Below are 21,287 nucleotides of genomic sequence, written 5' to 3'. Positions count from 1 at the left end.
GTGGCCACACTTCGACAACAACTTTCCCCTGAAACTCAAACAAAAGGCTGCAGAGGAACAATGGGTGTCAATCACAGCAGGTGGACAGACAGAGGGATGCCTCCGTCCTGGGTCAGCTCCGGGTCGCTCATGTCCCCTAAGCAACGGCCTGATTAATGCAAACATTGCGTTACTATGGAGGCCGAGACACAATCACTTCATGCACTCGCTCATCGGGACTGACTGACCCGGGACGGGACAGGACACCGTGCGGACATGGAGGAGTCACCTGCGGCTGAGGACAGAAGACTGGACTTTATAGCGGACTATGTGCTGAAGACTCTCAAGCTGAAGCAGGACAAATGGCAGAAGTGCGTGTCCAACGAGGACAACAGGCAGGTGCTGCAGGAGTTCCTGGACAGAGGCGAGCGGAGGACTCTGGTGGTGTCTGTGACCGCGGGCGGACTGCTGCAGCCGGCCGCCGCCTTCACGGCCTCCGCCAAACACAAGGCGGTCTACTTTGTGAAGCAGAGCGGCGCCGCGCTCAGTCCAGACTCCATGAAGGATAACTTGGTCTGCGGGGACTTGTCTTACGCTCCACTGGACCAGTTTTCTGCTCTAGTTGAGGAGGTAAGCAGCAGAGCAGAATATGTTAATTATTGTTAGCCATGTGCGTGCAGGCTCTGTGACTGCGACCATTTCTCCCTCACACTGCTGAGCTGTGAGTTAAAATGACTTTTAATTTGTCACTAGCGCAACTCTATGCGCCAAGTGGTCAAAGTACATAAACTCAAATATTCTTTGTAATTATGTAGCTTAAATACTTAACTCATAGCTCACTACGTTTTAACTGTGTATATGTAACTTTATTTGCGCTGGTACATCCAGGGCCGTTAACCCAAGAGCATACAGGGGCAAAAATCCATCAACACCCCCCACACACCCTCACTGCTTTTGTTACTGTCTGTTTATTCATTTTAAAAAAAAAATTGTAGTAGTGTGTTCGACTTCTAAAATGTATATTTTAAAGGGAAGTTAAGGACATTTTGTGTATTTGACCCCTGCAATATTAGCTAACAAGCAAATTAGCTTTGTCTTGACCAGTGACAACAAAACTGACCTTTTCACAGCAGCCATTTTGACATGAAATAGTAGAGTAAACACAGGTGCTACTAATGATACTAATTAAGGTTGGGTTCCATTTAGGTCAAACAGAGTCAGGGTGCCGCTGTTGTGCTGTTAGCAAAAGGCTGTGCTACACTAAACTGAACACACCTAATTAGTATCATTGCTGACACCTGTGCTTTTTAGGGCTGCAACTGTGTAAAGTTTTTCAGTAGAGCCTTCTGTGGTGTGAAAATTGAGGGTTAGCATACCATAATAACATAATTTTACACTTCAAAGTTGCTTTTTGTTGTAAAATTGTTGAAATATAGGACTGTGAAAATATGTAATTAGAGAGACTACACACCAGAAGTCACGTTATGACTTACTTAGAGCGCTACAGACAAGGGCGAGTATGTATTTTTGATTTTGGGGTGAACTATCCCTTTCACAGAAATGTAAAATGATATAGTAAACTGCTACTAAAAATATTATTTACCATAGTGTGTTCTACTGGTCAGTTAAATATAAATGACAACATTAGTAACTAAAATGAACATGTGTAAGTGACACACACCAAGATGTTTTGTGTACAGTAACTAAGGTTACATAAGCACAGTATTTACTGAGCTTATAATAATAAAGGATTTCAACTAGATTTTAAATTAGGGCCCTTTGAAAATATAGATGAATTACCTTAAGATCTCCACCATTTAGAAGTGCATTAAATAGGCCTGTTAAGCAAACTGACAAATAATTAAATTGTCACAAACTAATTACCACAAAATGGCTTCAGCCTGACTAAATCTGCCTGACAGCTATTGTTGCTTTGCACATATGAAGGTTTCACATACAAAAAATATGATGTGCTCATGAACTATGATGCAACGTTATAAATAAACTACCTGACACAATGCACAGTAGTTGGGCTTAGTTTCACCCCTGCTAGCCACAACATTAATAATAATCCAATAATGCAATGCAGTGTAATATGTAGTAATTTAACACTGACGTGGAGCAAAATGAGTTACAGCTGCAATGATTAATCAATTATTAAATTAATCGCTGACTATTTTGATAACTGAGTAATCATTTTGAATCATATTTTCATTAAAAACCATCCAAATTCTCTGATTTCAGCTTCTCAGACGTGAATATTTTCTGGTTTCTTTACTCCTCTGTGACATTAATCTGAATATCTTTGAAACATAGACAAAACAAAACATTTGCGGACATCATCTTGGGTGTTTGGAACCACTGACGGACAGTCTCCACCTTTTTCTGTCATTTTGTGGACCAAACAACTTATTGATTAATTGAGAAAATAATCAACAGACTAATCGATTATTAAAAAATCTTTAGTTGCAGCCCTAAACGAGTTCTGCTTTTGATGCATCAGTGATTGCTTTATTACAATTTTGAATGCAAAACTTTTACTTGGGTGGTTTTCAATTAAGTAAAAGATCTGAGCAATTCTTCCACCACTGAATGCATTCAGAATTTGCTTCAAAGCAAACATTCTTCCATTTAGAGAATACTGATTTCCCTTGTTCTCCTACAGGTTGTGGCTCCGCTGCTCTCTAACAGCAGGAACCACACTGAATGGCCACAGGTAGTGTCTCAGGATGTCAGACGCCACGTCCACTCCCTCAAGACCAATGTGTTTGTGGTGTCGGGCCAAGTCCAAGGCAAGACTCTGCTGCCTCTCCCCGCAGGCTCCGAGAGAGTGGAGCAAGCTGCCCTGGAGACAGACAAAAGGTAAACAAAACCATGAGACATAAAGGTTCATGTCAACGCTTCATTTGTCCCACGTCTGCATTCAAAAATGGTTTTACCTGTGAAACATCACAGGGGGGAAATAGCGGATAAGAGCATCATCCACTCCTTGGAGTCAGCAGTGATTGAGTGGAGCCATCAGATCTGCGCCGTCCTGAAGAAAGACTCCTCTGAGGCCCTGCTGGAAGGCAAAAACCCCACACCACACACAGAGCTGCTCTTCTGGAAGAACAGGTCAGTGCCTCTGTTATTACAGACACTGCATATCCACTGGCAGCTTCAGAGAAGCACTTGTTCCGGTGTCGTGATTGTGTTACAATAACATGTCCCTACAGGACCTCAGAGTTGAATTGTTTCAGAAGTTTTTGCTGCTACTAATTATTCTAGTTTGGGAACACCTGTGCTATCAAGTGAAAAATGCAATTTGGAGCCTGGTGCTCTCTTTTTATTTCTTTTTTATACTAACGCAGCAGAATTATATCTTATGAGGCCAATATCCTCTACTTTTATCATTTGTTTTTCCTCTGTAAAACTTGCTTGTTCTCCATCTGTTTCTACTTGCACATATGCAGATAAGGAGTACATGCACTCTGGTTGCAAATGCTCTTGATTAGTGATGGTTCAATACCACTTTTTTATGTCCGATACTGATATCAATACCACGACCTTGAGTGTCTACTGATACCAATACCAATCCAAAATCTTTTTTTTTTCCTCTCTTAAACAACTAATCTATTAATAATACATTTGTATGGACTCACCAACCTAGTAATTATGCTCTCCTACTCTTCACTTAATTAAAACTACTTCTTCCATAGAGGTTGTTAGTAAATATTTCCACCCAGTAACTGCCTGCTGAAACTGTTGCGTAACTAACAGAATTAACTAAATGAACATTAGCTTGCAGAAACTATGTATTAGCGGCTAATATGTTTACATTGAAAGGTAAAAGAGGGAGCTGATATGTAATATTGCTGATATCTCACTTGATGCCTGATCAAAATGCTCTAGCCTATTTATAACTGAAGAACATATTAAGTTTCGACTTAAACATTTGGTTGCAGCACACGAGTTAGGTCACATAGAGATTGGTTGTTAATCAATATTCACGATAAGTGTGAGGTGGAGCTTTTACATAATCAAATAAACGTACTGGCAAATTTGCCAGTTGACAATTTAGATTTATCAGTTAACCTATTACACTGCATGTCTTTGGACTGTGGAAGGAGGCTGGAGTACCCGGAGAGAACCCATGAGGAAACGAGGAGAACATGCAGACTCCGCACAGAAAGGCCCTGCCCTGGCAACAAACAATCATGCATATTGCTAGTGTTACACTAAATGATGAATAGCAAAATAGTTTGTTGCTCTGATTGGTTGTTGGTCTTTCCAATTGCATCCAGATAACATTTTGGTCTGCGCCCCTTGGAAATCAAAAATGAACTGAGATCCCAGAATTAAGGCGATGCCAAACTCGGTGCAGCTCCATCTAGTGCTCTTCTACAAAAGTGATAGAAACCTTTTTAATCTTAATTTTTTTTCTCTTAAAAGATACGCAGATCTGGAGTGCATCCACTCCCAGTTAAAGTCCTCGAAGGTAGATAAGATGGCGATGCTGCTGGAGGCTGTGGAGAGCAGCTATTCCCCAGCTTTTACTAACATGCAACAGGATGTCCTTGCAGGTAATGACACAATCAATGCACCTAACAATGCAGAGAAATGAAATGACTCCTGCTTTCTGAGGTCTATTTTTTCACATGTAGTTTTTCTGTCATTGAACTGACTTTGATCATATCTTCACTCGCCAGCCTTGGAGGAGGCGAAAGACATCTGCACCTACTTGAAGCCCCTGCAGCGTCTGTTTGAGGACGTGGAGAATGCTGAGTTCCCTGATGTCAGGGGTCAGATTGGCCCTTTGATGCACACAGTATGCCTGGTGTGGGCCAACTCCAGATACTACAACACCCCAGCACGTCTCATTGTTCTGCTGCAGGAGACCTGCAACCTCCTCATACAGCAGGTCAACTGTAGAGTCTTCTCTTTGTCAAGTGACAATCCAGTCCTAAGAACCTGTTTTTTCAACTTCTGTTTTTTGTAGTAACAACACTCTTTGTTGCTAAGTAGTCATTACTGTGTTTTTTCTGAACTGCTCTTGTCAAAGATCACCTGTCAGTACAAGGAGATACGAGTGGGTGGGTGGTACTGTGACTTATTTTCTTGGATTTTCTTTCAGTAAAGTTTTACTGTGGGTGGCACTTTTCTCTTTGTTCTTCTTTTCAGCTATGAAGGCTTTCACTGCTCATGCTATCAAATTATCTATTGTTCCTTTGTGTTCTTTGGAAGCAAACATTGGCTTTGCTGCCAGAAGTGTACCACAAACCCTCTCCCAAGGTTGGATTAACCCACTAGAGGGACCTGGGGCAAAATTGAGCTGTGGTCCCCTATTCACACACCTCCCCAAAGTTCCTCTCACTCTCTTTGGAATTTGTGTGTATGTATCCTGTGGCGTTCAAATACCCACAGTGCACATGGCAGTCTCAATTTATTTTGCCCAGAGCCCCAGAGACCAGCTGGTGATCCTATCTGGAATACCATCCTGCCCAGGTTTGCTTTGTGTCAGTGTGTAATTGCAATATTTCCCCCTAAAGGAATATTCACCATGTAAGCATAATATCAACTGAAACTGAGGATGTGAAGATTTGGTTAAAATGCAGTAGAACTAGTAGCAGCGAAAGTAGAAACAGTAGAAGTTGTGGTTTTAAAGGAGAGTTAAGAGCTGTAACTATTATTGACTTATTGAAGTCACAATGAGGCTGCATGGCAATCAGCATATGCTCTAGGAAATCACTGTGCCAGGCCAGGAAATAGTTCCAACACTAAAAATTTTCACATTTCTGTTTGTTTACGGATTATACAAACAAAATATGATGTTAATTTGTGAGCTTTAAAGATACTGTCTGTCTGGTTGGGAATATTAATAACTTCAGTCTGTGATAATGGGAACAATGATAGAAAAAACAGTCTTTTCCCATTCTGTGCCACTGCAACACTAAAATAATATAGCTATGAGTGCATTACTTAATAAGGGAATTAAAGAAGACAATTAAAAGTAATGAAAAGTTATTTCTCTAGTAGCTAATTACTTTTATATGCAATAATTGATAAAGTAATTCAATTGCTTTTGATTTAATAACCTGGAACTAATTACTAGAACTTGCACAACACTGCTGAAATGTCAACTTTCACTAGCAGATTTTATCAGGTTTAGTGAGCTAAATAATGCTAATTCCATAAATTTGATGAAAATGATTTTTTCAGCTTACTTAGGCTGCATCCGTTCTATCTTAATGCTGTTTAGATGCAAAAAACAGAGAAGCAAGAGATTTTTTGTAAGTCCGAAACCTTAGTATGAATCCACCATGAGACTGTGAACAGATTGTCTTGTTGGCTCTGAGTTTTTTTTTTCTTTATAAATTATTAAGATAATATTTTGATGAACTTGGGATTATTACATTTAACTGTCACTATGACACAAGCCAGGCTAACCTGCCACTACTCTCCAACACCAGGCCCACGTGTATCTAGTCCCAGAAGAGGTTTTGAGAGGAGAGGTTTCAGAAAGTCTCCTGAGGGTTCAGACAAGCCTGGAGATCCTGCAGCTCTTCAGGAGCACTTACGAGGACCGTAAGGCCAATCTGAACCAGTATCAGAGGAACGGGAACTTGGTGAAACCATGGGACTTCTCCCCAGTGTTGGTCTTCTCTGGACTCGACTGCTTTATTAACAGAGTCAAGACCGTACAGGTGGGTATGGAAACATTATCCATCACTCAAAAAGTGCTGAACCCTTTAGAAATGTCTGCGTTTTTGCAGCATGGATTGAGAGGTCAAACTTAAACTTGCCCTACGTAAAAAATCCAACCTTTCTTTGCAGTGATACTGCAGTTTAGCTTGATTGCCCATCATTTTCCATTTCTTTCTCCCTGTAGGATATCCTTTTGACAGCTGTGGACCTGCTGAAGCTTGAGAAATTGGAGATTGGAGGTGTCCGAGGCCGAGCCCTCAGCCAGCAGGTCCAGTTGCTCCACCAAGAGTTCGCGGACACGTACAAATTGTTCACCGAGAAGCCTTATGACTGCCTGGACCTCAACAACAGGGTACGGAGCGTCAGGATCACAGGGTGCATGAAGGGTTTTGTTCACTTCCCTGCTGGGAAAAATGGCCTGTAATTTTGCAAAGCAACTTTGAAGGTCAGTTCATTTTCACAAGGCTTTTATGAAATACGCGACAGGCTACAAGGTCAGTGTAATTTTTACCCCTGAATACTTCTCAGCACATGCCCTTTTTTCCTCATGCTGGCAAACACCACCTCACCACAGCCTGGTCACACCAGCGTTTGTAGAACAAATTGTTTTTCTGCCCAAATAGACTTTTTTTTCAGTGCCATCTAGTTGCTTAACCAAGATGTTCCTGAGTTATAGCAAGAAAAGCAATTTACTTTTGCTTGTAAGACCCAGTCAGTACTCCCCGCTGGATGGCTTTGAGTCAGTGAGATGTGAAAAGGAATATGCTGTGCTGGCTGCGTGTTAGCTCGCACTCCTGTGTGGTGTTTTTGGCTGTCGTCTAGCTGAGCTATCTGCCCTGCAGGAGTATGAAGAAGATGTGAGGGAGTTCAAACTGAAGGTGGATGACACAGACCGACGACTAGGAGCCGTCTTCTGTCAGGCCTTTGAGGACGCCTCCGGACTGGAGCACGCCTTCAAGGTCTGAGAACTAAATCTCTGTCTGTCTCTGTCTCTCACACTGACAGACGTTCACACATGTTATTGAAAGCCCTTTCTCTTATCTGATGTCTGCAGGTTCTGGATATGTTCGGGAGCTTGTTGGAGCGCCCCTTAGTGGCCGCAGATGCTCTGGAGAGATACCCTCTCCTCGTCTCCATGTTTGACGGAGAGCTGGACTGCTGTAAACTGCTTTACAACAAACACATCCAAACTGCAGAGGAGCTGGGTGAGAGTCACAACAATGACTGCATTCTGCACAATACAAAGTTGTAACCTCACAGAGAGACACATGAGTGAACAAAGTTTCTGCAAGGAGATTTGAAAATTGCAGAAAGCCATATTGTGATTTTGATAAATTTTTGATTAGTGTGCGGCCCTACCTCCATTGTTTTGAAGTGTATGTAGAGACAAATGTCAGAACTTAAAAAAATAAAATCAAAACTATCTTTGTGACTTGATACCACCAGAAATAGATAGAGATAGATATGTTTTTTATGATTTAATGATTTTATGATTTACCTGTGGCTCTGGAGCTGCATGCGGCTCTCCAGTGGCTTTGACAAGAAATGAAATGGAAATTAATAATGGTTATTTTTTTCTGTAGACATTTTAATTTTCATGTATCGTTGTTGTAGGTCTAAAGTGATTCATACACTCTCCAATGTAAAAATGTGTAGCTATACATGGAATGGGCTGGTTAGGTGTAGGCTTCTCTAAATTTGACTAATGGCTGGTCTTAAGTCTCCCTTGGCTATGGATGTCAAATTCAAAAATATAAGTATCTGATGACTCGGATACTATCTAACCCTAACCCAGTTACAGACAGATGTTTTTTCTTTTTCATCTGAAAATGGCTTTGTTGATAGTAAAGGTTGCTGATCCCTGATTTAGGTGAAACAAACCCTTTAAATTTGAGAGAGGGGACCCTGAGCATGAACCACAATATTCTTGGTTTGGGTCCAGCTTTGGGTCGTTGACATGTGTCGTTTCTTATCTCTTTGTCTCAATTTTTACTTCCATGTCTCTACTGTGACTCTACTCTCTAATAAAGCCACAGACTGGTGCAAAAAATACTTAGGGAAAAAAGTTTCAGTGAGAATGTGACTTTTCATCTCAGCGGTGACATCAATGAGAACGCCTCAAGGACACTTTGAAAGGGCACATTGGTTGTTGTAGAGCTTAAACTTAGGAAGGTTTTCATTTTAAAACTTCCTAATTAAAAAGAGAAAGATCAAGAGGGATCCTTGAAATCTAGCAGACTTTAAGTCATTGAAAACCCTTAAAGTCCTTCCACACCCATAGTTCACCCACACAATGACACATTGTGTTTTTCACTTCTGTTGCCTCATTACGCCTGGGACACACTGCCTACCTCTACCTGTGCGTGACAGCTATCTTGCTGAACCGCTGTGTACACAGACAGCATTGCTGATGTGGCTCTGCTTCTACCATTCCTATCGTTCTACATGGAGTTTGCCTTTGATAATGGCCATTAGTATAAGCCTTGTTAACAGACAGGGCTGCACAGTGAATCGCAAAATAATCAAAACTGCAATGTGGTTAAGTGTAATATCCAAATTGCAGAACCAGAACCAAATTGCAATTATTTGATAAAGGAAAAATGTGAGAAGAAACAGCATTATAATGAAGTACTGTAGTTCTGCACAGATGACCCGACCTACAAATGTTGTTCTTCAGATGTAACAAAATGTTTGTTTGCCACAGACCCCAACAAATGTCACATCATCAGGATTTTATTAGTTTTTTTGTCAGTGAAAATGAAAATTGCGATGCAAAAATGACCATTCCCACTAAACACATTTTTGAGTGAAAACAATCACATATGACATTTTTACCATATCGTGCAGCCCCATTAACAAATGGAGGGTACAGGGAATGTTGAGATAAATAAAATAAATATTTTTTTCATGTCTGTGACATATTCTACAGGTTTAGACTTTGAAACTGTGTGTCAGGTGTCCTGTTACTGGTATGATACCAATATGACCATCTACAGACCATTTTAACTGTCTATTTTTGCTAAGAACTGCACGTGCCACACAGAAAAAATGTCCCACAAAAGTCCCAAATTGTTCTGTCAACTGTCCTGGACTTAATAACCATTGTACCAAACTGAAAATCTTTTTTTTTCACTCTGCATACTTAATATAGTTTAATAAATTTGGAAATCAGTAACTCGCACTGACTCACTCTGGTCTAGGTCAAAGTTACTGTTTCTTGTTTATTTCTGTTTCATCAATAAAATGCATCACTGAAAACTGCAGTGCAAATGTAAATCTAAATCAGTAAACGTAAATCAGTCTCTGATATACGACGATGGAAATTGCATACACACACTTTAAACATATGACTTAATTTTATTTTAAACACCATTACAGTGTGCAAGCGTGCGTATCATGACACAGCTGGGAGTTTGTGCCAATACCACCTCACATTATTCGAATTTGAAAACCTAAAAATTAAAATAATATTCCATGAAGCATAAAAGTAATAATTTCATTCGTAGTTACTGGTTTGTAGTTTCTCTACTGTCCCAGAATTGGACCAGACACCGTATCTTTGTCATTTCCAGATATGAGTATACGGGAACGAAATTTCATTTCTCACAGCCCGAGGCGCTAACACAATATGTAGAAATATAGAATACAGAAATGTAAATATATGCACCTTTCAAAACCAAAAAAAGACTCTTGTACACTTACGACATATCACAATATAACAATATCCAAAATCTATCTCAATATCTTGTCTCATATCACAATATGATATAATATTTGATATATTGCCCAGCCTTTAACAGAACATCCTTAATGTGAACACGCTGTGGTGGCTGCACATAACACACAGGTTGTGTGGTTAAATGAAAAGCAAGAGGTCTCGTGATGCACACGCAGCTCACGTAGGCAGATCATTGTGTTCAAGGTGTTTGACCTCTTGCTAAGACTGTGTGTTGATAGACAGCTCAATTCTGTCCTTTTAGTTGTGTTGTGTCCATTATAGTGGAACAACTTACCCTGTAATGATTCCTGTTGGTGCATTGACTTTTCTTACACATGATGCCAGTGTAGCTCCATCCAACTTCAACCGGACTAGACGTCTAATCAAATAACCTTCTAACCTCTGTTCTGGTGCAGCCCTATTCTGTGAATCATGTGTAAAACAACAATACGTGTAGTTCCTAGCTCAATCTTTGACTGACTATGTGTTAATTATGTGTGTAAGTAATTATTCCTCCCCTCCTCAGGTTGGACTCCAGTGAACAAGAACATGCCAGCAGTGGCTGGCGGGCTGAGATGGGCTCAGGAGCTGCAGCAGCGCATCCAGACAACCTTCTCCAAATTCAGACACCTCCCCTACCCGTGAGTCTCCTCTCCTCTCCTGTCTCCAACACAGCAGATTAAAAACTGAATTTCGGTGTGGTCATGCATCTCCAGTGGTCTCAGTGTGAATTAATGGCTCTGTGAGCTGTTTTAAAGGCCTCATAAAAAGAGATGTTTTGGAATATTGGCCACTGGAAAGATATTGGATATAACCTTTGCATGGGTTGTAAAATTTCATCTTCTCTGCAGGTGCCTGGAGTCTGCAGAAGGAGCCAGGGTCATCCAGAAGTATGAGGAGATGATGCAACTGCTAGACAGGTGTGTGTGGACCTTATCTCACTGTATTACACTATGTGTCATCATGCTTGGATGTATGTGTTACTGAATAAAAGAACAGGACGGAGGATTAAACAGAATAGACAGCGACAGGATAGGACGCCCTCTTATTGGGCTGTAAATATAAAAGCCAACAACATGAATCAGATATTAGCTCCATATCTGACATGAGTCTTTCCTTTAACTTCACACCAATGCTGTTTTTAAACTCAACATTTGTGTTTATGTTAGTTGAGTGTCTAACATTTATGAAGCAGCCCCTGTGGAATAGCATGCAGTCATGCCGCTCGGGGCATGATTTATGTTCTCATTACTGTGGCTCTGCTCTGTAGATTATTTCACGGGGTTCCCATAATCCCATATGCTCCGTCGCTGCTCACTGATGCCAAGTGAGAAATGGCCTTTTAGGCCACATCCAACATGAAAACCTGCGAGACGAAGCATCCCATTGGGGAGGGAATGCTGTTTGTATGGACTCAAACTGGGTTGCATGAGAGTCAAAGAGAGATATTCCATTTCGGTGCACACAAAAATCCAACAGCGTGAACATGTTTTGCCTCTTCTCACTTCACCACATTGCCACTCCAAGGTCAGAGCTAGATTTAATGTAAGAATCATGACTGTTGAAATTGAGATTTTAGACAGTTTTGGATCTTTGCTACAGGTGTTCTGCTGGGATTTATAATGCTTGAGAGAGCCCGTCTTGGCTTTAGTTTTCACATCTGTTAGCAGAAGGTAACAGATGTGAAACATCTTGGGAATTTTTGATTGTACTATATAGATGAATACGATGAAGTACCGGAAGTAAACAAGCTGCCATTTCTGCGGTGGCGACACCCTACAGTGCACACACGACTGAATGTGAGCCATCATAAGAAGTGTACAGTTTTCTACTTTTACTTTTTATGTAACTTTTGACAACAATGTCTAGGAAGTCGGGAAGAAACCGTGCGGTTCGGTGGTCCAACAGTTGTGTCAAACTTCAACTTTGGGGAAAAAACAGAAGGCGAAATACACAAACCTTTATTTCATGAATAGAGCTGCTGTCTGAGACTGGAGATTCGCTGAGTGAACAGAGGACCAAGATGTTTGCCAGAAGTGGATCAAGAATATTAATGGAAAGGGCGTTGTTCCTTAAAATCTTTTATACCTTTGACAAATATGTATACATTTTGCACAGTACCTCATCACCTAAATGCTACAGAGGTGGTGCGTTGTTTTTCTTCTCCCTTAACTATTTCACCACATTAATGGTGGAACTGCTTGATGGCAGAATATACAAAGTGGTCACCAGATTTTTCTCAAAATTTGAGCTCTCATACAGGGTAAATACTCTCACACCCCATTTACACCTGGCATTAAAATGGGATCTGCATCCGGATATGTTTCAATGAACGATCTGATCTTGCCTTTGCGTTTATACCTAATATTTTTAATGCATTCTTGTTATTGTCCCTGAGATTGGATCCTCCAGAGCAAAACATGCATCCGAGTAACTTGAGGTGGTGGCAAATCAGAGTTAAAAAAACAAAAACAGAAAACAAATACAGAGTTTTGTGAGTCGTTGAGCTTGAGGAAACTTTAACTTTGTGAAACACAGTCTGTGACAGATTCTTAACTATTTGTCCCCTCCAGTTAATTCAGCAGATGTAGTACATTAAGTTACTCCTCTCGTTGTATAAAAAAAATATTGTGCCTGTTTGATGTGGTGGGTTGAAATACCAGCGTGTAGGCTACTCTGTGACTAGATAAATTATATGCCTTGTTCAAACACATCAGCTGCACACTGTCACACACACTGTTATTTCCTGCTGTATATTATTCATTCCCCACTCATATTGCTTTAATTTTTCACTGAGTTCTTTTGAATAACTCACCTTTTGGTGCTTTCACGGCACAGAACAGATGTATAATCAGTAATTAGAGGTGTGACTCTCCAGCCTTCTTGCTCACTTGCTCCATATGTTTGAACAACAAGCTGTTTTATTTTATTAAATCAATGTCATGTTGTGTACTGATGCCAGCACGTTGTATGGACTGTGTTTACATCTACCTGAGATCCAAACACAATATGAGCCAGACTGCCTCCAGATGTGGTCGGGCAGATGGGATCACATTCCGATCACGGGACATTTGCTTTTCCTTATCTGGATAACATGTCTGGATACAGATCACATTTTAATCCCTGGTCTAAATAAGGTGTCAGTTTCCAGAATGGGTCATTAGGTGATTAGGCACAAGTAATGCAGTCTGACAGAACAGTCTGCAATAAATCCTCCCTGCATCAACGTTCTAATGTTCTCTTATTGTTGGAACTTTGTTGGAAATTGATTCAACTATGTGATCATTTTGCAGTTGATAACAATGTTTAGGCTGAACCAAACAGAAGATTTTGGCCATAAATCTAAAACAATGAACTAAAAAGAAGCTATAAGGCTTCACAGAGCTGTAAAGTAATGTTTTCAATCATCAGTAGAAAGATATTGATTAGATTGGTGTTAAACCAGCTATGTGTGGCATTTTTGCTTTTTTAGAATCTTCAAATGATTCTGTTGCCATAAGTTTTTGTTTGCATAAAAACAGACAAGCCCAAAACTGGTGCTGTCTATGTTTTACTTTTCTCCCCTCGTTCTTGACAGCATATCCATTTTTGTCATTTTTTTGAATTCAGAGGGGCTTTTAGGAATCCAAGGAAGCCACAAGCCGCACTTCAGGCACTCTTACACTGCGTCCATGGCATGTGATTTCTAACCTTCATTTGTCCAAACTAATAAAGGCTTTTTATCTATATCCTTGGCTTGGTGCAAGTATGCCTGAAGTAAGCCCTGTGGCTTCTCTTTTAAACATGCTGTAGAGCATCCGTTCCCAAACTTAAGAATGTCACAGCCCCATTTGAAATCTGAAAACTTCTGCTGCCCACCCAAACCTTTAATCACAACTCAGATCGACACACAAGACTAATCATACCAAAGACGAGACATAAGCTACATTTTGGCATTAATATGGCAGGTCACCAAATGCACTACAACACCTGCTGAATTAGGTCAGTTGTTGCAGCTCTAGATTAATTACCTCAATGTAATTTTTCAAGCAAAAAGAAAACAAAGATGGTTTCTACTTCTCAGGTATGAAGATTTGTTGCTTTTCTGTTTTTTATTATATAAACTGAATGGGCTTTTGACAGTTCTTCACGAAAAAGAGCTCTTTGAATGTCAACATATATTTAAGGAAATTTGGATGAGCTTTTTCATATACCAAATGATTAATCTAGTGGTTGAGAAGATAGGTAACAGATTAATCAATAATTCATTCATTATCCATAATCCTGAAAGGCTCATGGGGGACTTGACTGTTTCCCAGCTGACATTAGACGGGACGCAATCAATAATAAATATAATAATTTGGTGAAGCCCTTTTTTCTTTTTTTCCGAAAAAATGACTCAAATCGATTAATCAATTACCAAAGTAGTTGGCGATTAATTTTATAATTAATTAATAACATTTATTGTTGCAGCTCTATAGTCACTATAAGTCCTTACAAGTATGGCAGTATAAAAGGTATAAAAGTGTGCGTGTCTGTGCAGTATACTGTACCCAGATGTATGTGAAGAAGTATTTTGTGAATGAGATGCACAGTGTGCACACACAGATAGGATAACACACACCCTGACAAACACCCATTCTTTATGCTCTACACGCTTCATATCACTCCTTCACTTTACGTCCCCCCACCCAGAGTAATGGAATGATGAACAACGCCACTTCTTTGCCCTCAATTTAGTCCCATCAGAAATTAGAGCCCTTGTTATACGGTAATAATCAGTGCCGCTGCATCCGATGAACGCCACCATTATTATACATATTCCAGTCAGGAACAGGACGGGCATGCTCACTCATTACCCCCACAGACAAAATGCAGCGTGATTTATGGCCATGACCAAGGCATTTGATTGCCTCTGCGTCTGCGGTGCCACTATCAGGAAATGAAGCTCACAGCAGAAATCCAATAAGGAGCACACAGTGCGCACTGAAGTTCTCATCATAATCGTGGCTATTTACAGATTGATATAGCTGTACAGAGCCCTGACATATTCTCTGTTCCCAGCCAGATGAATCAGCGTTTATCCTCATATTACCCCCTCCCCTCCTCACGCCTACATCTAACCCTCCTTCAGCGCTGCCTCTCCCTCTGCCCCCATTGTCTGCTCGATACTGACGAGCCAATCACACCTCTCATTCTGTTTACAACCTCAGAGGATTGGGAAAATGGCTCAATCATATGCCTTTTAGCGGCTCGTTTTCATGCTTATGTTAATTTCTATACTGTGAGCCGTTTTCACGCCCGTGGCCTCGTGAAATAAAGGCCCGATCCCTTTTAATGGGAATATATGAAATAACGTTACACCCCGGCAGGAGGGGTGCAAATTGTTTTTCTGTGATAATAACTTTTGTTTGATTGTGATCGCACATTGTGTTCTTTTCCAGATACTCCAGCAGCCTGTATGAGACATGGACAGAGACCGTGGGCGAGAGTTCTCAGTACAACCTCAGCCTGCCATTAATCAGCAGAGACCCGGCCACTCAGCTGATCTCAGTCAACTTCAACCCACAGGTTTTTTGCATCAGGCCCACATGCTCGAAAAAATGATCCAAGACAGGCTGTTAGATGTGTCGCTGCTTGTAATCCTTTAGCTTACAATACCTGTGAACAGGAGCTGAGTGATTTATTAGCTCGGTGATATATTAAGTGTCTTCCAGTACGTGTCACACACCTGCCTGCAGAGTATAAATCCTTAAATAAAACTGTATTTTCTGTTCATGTTCATCTTTTTAATTAGTTGCGTCAGTATTTCGATGTTTCATCTAATGTCAGTAATTTTAAGTCAGAATTGCTAATCTACATGTGATTAAAAAGTTTTCTACCACCAACAAACTTTAGTATTGAATATTCAAGTTGTTAAAATATTCTTGCTTCAGAAATTGGGCTTAAAAGTAAAGATGTTAATATTGGCAGCCTGTACTGATAAAAACTGAAACTGTAATTTTATGCTCTGCTTGTAAATGTCTTTATGTCTGTCAGTGCTTTTAATTTCCCTTTCCACCTCTCCTTAGCTGGCGTCCGTGCTGAGGGAAGTGAAATACTTGGAGGCCAGACAGACCGAGGCCATCCCCGAGACGGCAGTGGAGATCTACACCACCAGGGGGCAGCTGTGGCAGTACGTGGCCAACCTGGAGCTCACTGTGGGCAAATACAACAAGGTTGGTTTACTGTAGGTTAGGCTAAACAGCAGTGAAGACAGGGTTTTAAAAGATAGTGACACTCGCTAACTCTGGATATTTAATGTCAGAGTTATGACTTTTGTCACATCTCCTAATAAAAGACCTTAAAAAGAATTTAAAAAGTCTTTAATTATGTTTGAGAAGATGTTAAATATTTGTTTGAACATAGAAAATAGGAATTCTTGATATAACCTTATTTCAGAATCGTAGGGATTAATATTGTTTAGAACAAATATAATTTTCTCACACCATCACACTAATGATCATAATTTGACAAATGCTTTTACAAACATATTTTGAAAAAGTGTAAATGTTCAAATACTGTCATTTTGCCTTACTTATGACTTTAAACTGACAATATATGTTTTTATTTATAAGAACATGCCTATATTTTCACATTTGATGTTGAGTTTTGTAGCAAAATTGTCATTTTTGAAATTGAAATTGAAATTTCATTCAATGGTTCAATGTTAAAAATTATTTTAAAAGTCCTATATTTAATTTGTTGATACATGAAGACACCCTGTACTCACACCTCTTCCTAACACACAGTGAACAGATATACAGTACTGAGAGCGATACTCTGCTCTACTACTGCTCTTTCAACTATAATCCTTGAGAAAGCCCGTCAATATTATCTTTCAAAACTCAGCTTGGTTGGGACTTTAGTATTGTTCTGCTAATGAACAGCTACCATTGACCAACATCTGCCAAATTAGTTTACCTTTTGTCAGCCTTGTTTCTATGGAGTTGGAGGATAGTATACTTACTTTGGTAAACATTGCGGATTAGTGACGTTGTCTATTTTTTCATCCATCCATTAGTTAGGTTTATTTTCTGGCGTTCAAATATAACAGCCTCATGGGGCTGCTGTAGATTTTTTTAATGCTGTCTGATACTTTTTCAGAAATGTTGTGGCTTGGATCCATTTCATTTGACTCAATTGATTGCTGTGGTTGTAGGAAACTCATGAACAGATATGTTATAACTTTATTCTCAAATGATGCTAATAAGGATGTACACAGAGTGTATGTATTTACTTAATGAAATTCAGTGCATAAAATATGCTTCTCTTTGCCAGAGACACCATCAAACACTTAATTCTATTGTTGGTCTTAATGGGAAGCAGGCAAGGGGGCAAAATGGCAATTTTAATAATGTAGCATAAAACAATGTAGGAGCCATCACTGATGTAATTAACTCAGGCTCACAGAGGACAGCTCCCACAATGAGATGATTACATATTAAAAATACAGCATTTCATTGCTTCAGGTAGCTAAAAGTTCAAGTCCAATTAAGTCATGGCAACATGGAACGATCCAGAGACGGTGACTTTAATGAGGATGACATCCTGTCTTGACGCTCTGGGCCTCTGTGTGCCCTTTCAGTGGCCACACAGACGTTATATTAAAATGATCTTTCTGTACACACTTAATGGGAGCTGAAATTCACATCACATCTTTCTTTCTCCCTCTCTCTCCCACTGTCTGGCTGCAGGTGATCCACTCGGTGCTCGACGTGGAGCAGCCTCTGGTTCAGGGCCAGCTCAGGGACATCGACGCTCAACTCAAAAAGGCAGAGGAGAGTCTAAACTGGAACAGTCAAGGTCAGGATGCTATCTGAAAACCACCAGATATAACTCCTGACAAATGACACATTTCAGTGTCTCCTTTTTTTTACTGTTAAAGGGGAAGTTAATCCAAATGAAACTCAACACACAGACATGAAATAGATAACAATCTCCTCATCTTACTCTCCTGCTTAAATCAAGTAAGAATATATCCTAAAATGCTGAACTAGTCCTTTAAGTAGTAATCTACACTGCAGGTTATTTTAGAACAAGTCCAGCTGTGTGTGACATCTTTTCCTCACTCTGTAGTTAAAGTTTGAGCAGCTGTCACTGCTCCTGCTACCCACCCAACATACTGCTGCTGTAGCACTGCAGTACACAACCATGTCACTATCAGAAATTTCTGTTGATGTAAGATGATTGTGTTTAAAATAGCAAATTTTAAGGGTCTGTGAATATTATGGGAACCCATTTCTACTGATGATGAACAACAAAAAGATCCCATAAGTCAACAAATGATTAATGATAACTTTCTCAGAATAATGAGGTAGCAGGACTAACTCTTTCTCATTATTGCAGACAGTAGGTCATTACTTAAGATACTAAATCATTATTTTGAGGTTTCTCATTATTTTGAGAAAGTTAGTCATATTTTAAAATGTGAAGTCATTATTATGAGATAATAAGTCATTATTTTGAGAAAGCTTCTCATTATTTTGCTGTGCTAAGTCATTATTTATAGATACTAAGTCATTATTTAGAGAGACTAAGTAATTATTTTGATAAAGTTGCTTCTTTTTCATCCTATTAGCAGAAACGGCTTTTGGCTTATTCATGGAATATATACTGTATACAGGTTTGCAGTATTATAGTTAATGTAATCATAATTTATACAGCACAAATTTTGTGTGATGTAAACAGTAATGACAGCAGGTATTTATTTGTTTGAAATTCACCAGTTATTACAGAAATATTCCTCCCCCTTTCCTCCTCCCTGGTGTTTCCCTCCATCCTTGTCAGTTCGAGGGCAGAGCGGGCTGCTCTGAGACGTGACACGAACCGACACGCTTTGCATTTTGAAAAACATGTAAAATAAGAGGGGGAGAGGTGTTCAATCATTGATAAGCTTTGCTTGACACTCTGCTGGCAGGCGTGTTGTTAGTTTCTCCGACTGCAGCGTTCCCCGAAGAACGTAGCAGAATTGAGAAGAGTGTTTATGGCACAAGCCAATGCACCCGACCGTCTGTGGGAATAAACTCACTGCTCAGTCCCTCTGCAGAACACACTGCTCTCTGTTGTGTGTGTACACGTGTGTGTATGCATGTATGTGCACACATATGCTGGATACTTATGGGGAGCTTGTGAGGATTTTTGTCTGCTGTAGATTTATTTGGTGAAAGTGCACAGATTGGCCATCTTCTCCATATATCTTCTGGCCCTGACAAGAACTTGACAGTGCTGGAGCACTGACAGCACTTAAGTGAAACATTCAGTGACTTTCCCATGCACAGGGAAACATAACATTCATTCCATTGTGTCATGGTGGTATCCATGTGCTCCATGTATCAAATACTTTGACAATGTTTTAATTAATTTCAAAAGTTTTGAAGTCTGTCACGCTGATATTCAACTCACTGCTGGGACTGTGGGCTGCTTGTTGTCATATCAGTTTAAACTGCTGGCTGTTTCATAGTTTTTTCTGTACCCTGAAATGTCAGCATTACAAACCAGTATTGAATTTTAAGGCCTGAGAGTTTAAGAGGTCGAATGTCCATATATTGTCCCATAGAAACTTTTTAAAATAAAGGAACGCTTTGTTTTGTGACCACCACGAAAAGGTTCCTTCAGCTTTTTGTAGTCTGTGTTTTCACTCTGGAAGATTAGACAAATGAGCATATAAAGTGATGGACAGTAAGGTGACGGTTGGGCGATATGTTCAAATTATCCTACCAGCCACCGTCAGCCCATCAACCAGTGACTGGTTATGTATTCCTCCCCACTCCTACCTCCTCCTGTCCTCCTGAGTCTCAGCTAAGAGATGTGTGTGAGGGACAAGTTCACTTTGCCGCGCATGCTACGTACGTTCACTACATCCAATAAACAAAAAAACTCACAAAGTGTCAATAATCCAATAAACTTCAAATAAATATTGGAACCTAAAACATGTTCAGGGCATCCATAAGTGAAAGTCATATGCTGATTATACCTGCATGTCATGAAAGACATGCTGAAACACATAAAACTCCATGTTTTATTGAAATACAATATCATACCCTAACACACCAGTCAGACACGAGACAATTTCGCAACCTATTGTCTGTCCTCTGTCCTTCTGGGGCAATTAGGTGTGAAAGAAAATATCGATACAGTTGAGTGTTGCAAGATTTTGTTTTGTGATACTCTTTTGATTCTCAAAACACTATCATGATATCGTGACACATGCAAAAAAATTGTGGCAGTGGTTCATTTTGTGTTGTTATCTGTTTTTATCTGTATTTGTGTCATAGTCATATCTGCAGTGTGTTATTTAAACCAAGACAGTTTTCCTAAAATTAGATTTAAAATAAGCAATATATGACCTTTCTTACCATATCACAAAATATCTAATCATAACCCCTGCATCCTGATAAGTATATTAGCCTGATCAAACTTGATCGAAGTATAATATAGTACTCAGACTACAAAGTGCAAACAGAATCTAAAACACATCTGACTTGACTGACTTTATCAGAGATTTCCTGGGGGTTTTCATTGTTTTTGTATATAAATATCTATATATCTAAATATCTGCTTGTAATCAGAAAACACAGCTGAAAATATGACAGGAAATGAGAAGAGAGCTGCAGTGGACCACAGCCTCAGGAAGCAGATGGTCCACCAACTGAACACCAGGGAGCCCCGGGATTCAAGTGTTTTAATCACACACACTATCACCTCCCATTCTAGCTTCTTTTTTTCATTTCAGGCCTCAACAATAAGGCTTGCCTACTTGCTTGGGGCAACTAAAATCCCATGTTGGGCAAGCAAACTCACTTGCTTGACTGGACAGTTTGTAAAACAGATTTAAATATTTTGATAATCGATCAGTTGTTGCAAAATGGCAGAAAATGCCTCTCAG

The 21,287-nt window shown here is 39.9% G+C and overlaps 1 protein-coding gene across 1 annotated transcript in view; it reads left to right on the top strand.

Annotated features, from left to right (window-relative positions):
• Positions 1-226: 226 nt before the first annotated feature.
• dnah9 (dynein, axonemal, heavy chain 9) overlaps positions 227-21,287 on the top strand; it is a 203,527-nt gene continuing 182,466 nt past the window's right edge. Inside the window, exons 1-14 of the mRNA XM_084741680.1 lie at positions 227-609; positions 2,645-2,841; positions 2,935-3,093; positions 4,411-4,541; positions 4,668-4,879; positions 6,429-6,662; positions 6,848-7,015; positions 7,506-7,622; positions 7,718-7,868; positions 10,908-11,022; positions 11,233-11,301; positions 15,805-15,931; positions 16,432-16,578; positions 18,097-18,205. Coding sequence (XP_084597806.1) covers positions 256-609; positions 2,645-2,841; positions 2,935-3,093; positions 4,411-4,541; positions 4,668-4,879; positions 6,429-6,662; positions 6,848-7,015; positions 7,506-7,622; positions 7,718-7,868; positions 10,908-11,022; positions 11,233-11,301; positions 15,805-15,931; positions 16,432-16,578; positions 18,097-18,205 — 2,290 coding nt within the window. The 5' untranslated portion in view covers positions 227-255. The remainder of the gene's footprint in view (positions 610-2,644; positions 2,842-2,934; positions 3,094-4,410; positions 4,542-4,667; positions 4,880-6,428; positions 6,663-6,847; positions 7,016-7,505; positions 7,623-7,717; positions 7,869-10,907; positions 11,023-11,232; positions 11,302-15,804; positions 15,932-16,431; positions 16,579-18,096; positions 18,206-21,287) is intronic.

The sequence above is a fragment of the Lutjanus erythropterus genome, chromosome 17 (genome assembly GCF_056507025.1).
Source record: "Lutjanus erythropterus isolate fLutEry1 chromosome 17, fLutEry1.hap2, whole genome shotgun sequence".
Lineage (NCBI taxonomy): Eukaryota > Metazoa > Chordata > Actinopteri > Lutjaniformes > Lutjanidae > Lutjanus > Lutjanus erythropterus.
The sequence above is the reverse complement of the archived record's forward strand: the minus strand, read 5'-3'. Positions and strand labels throughout refer to the sequence as shown.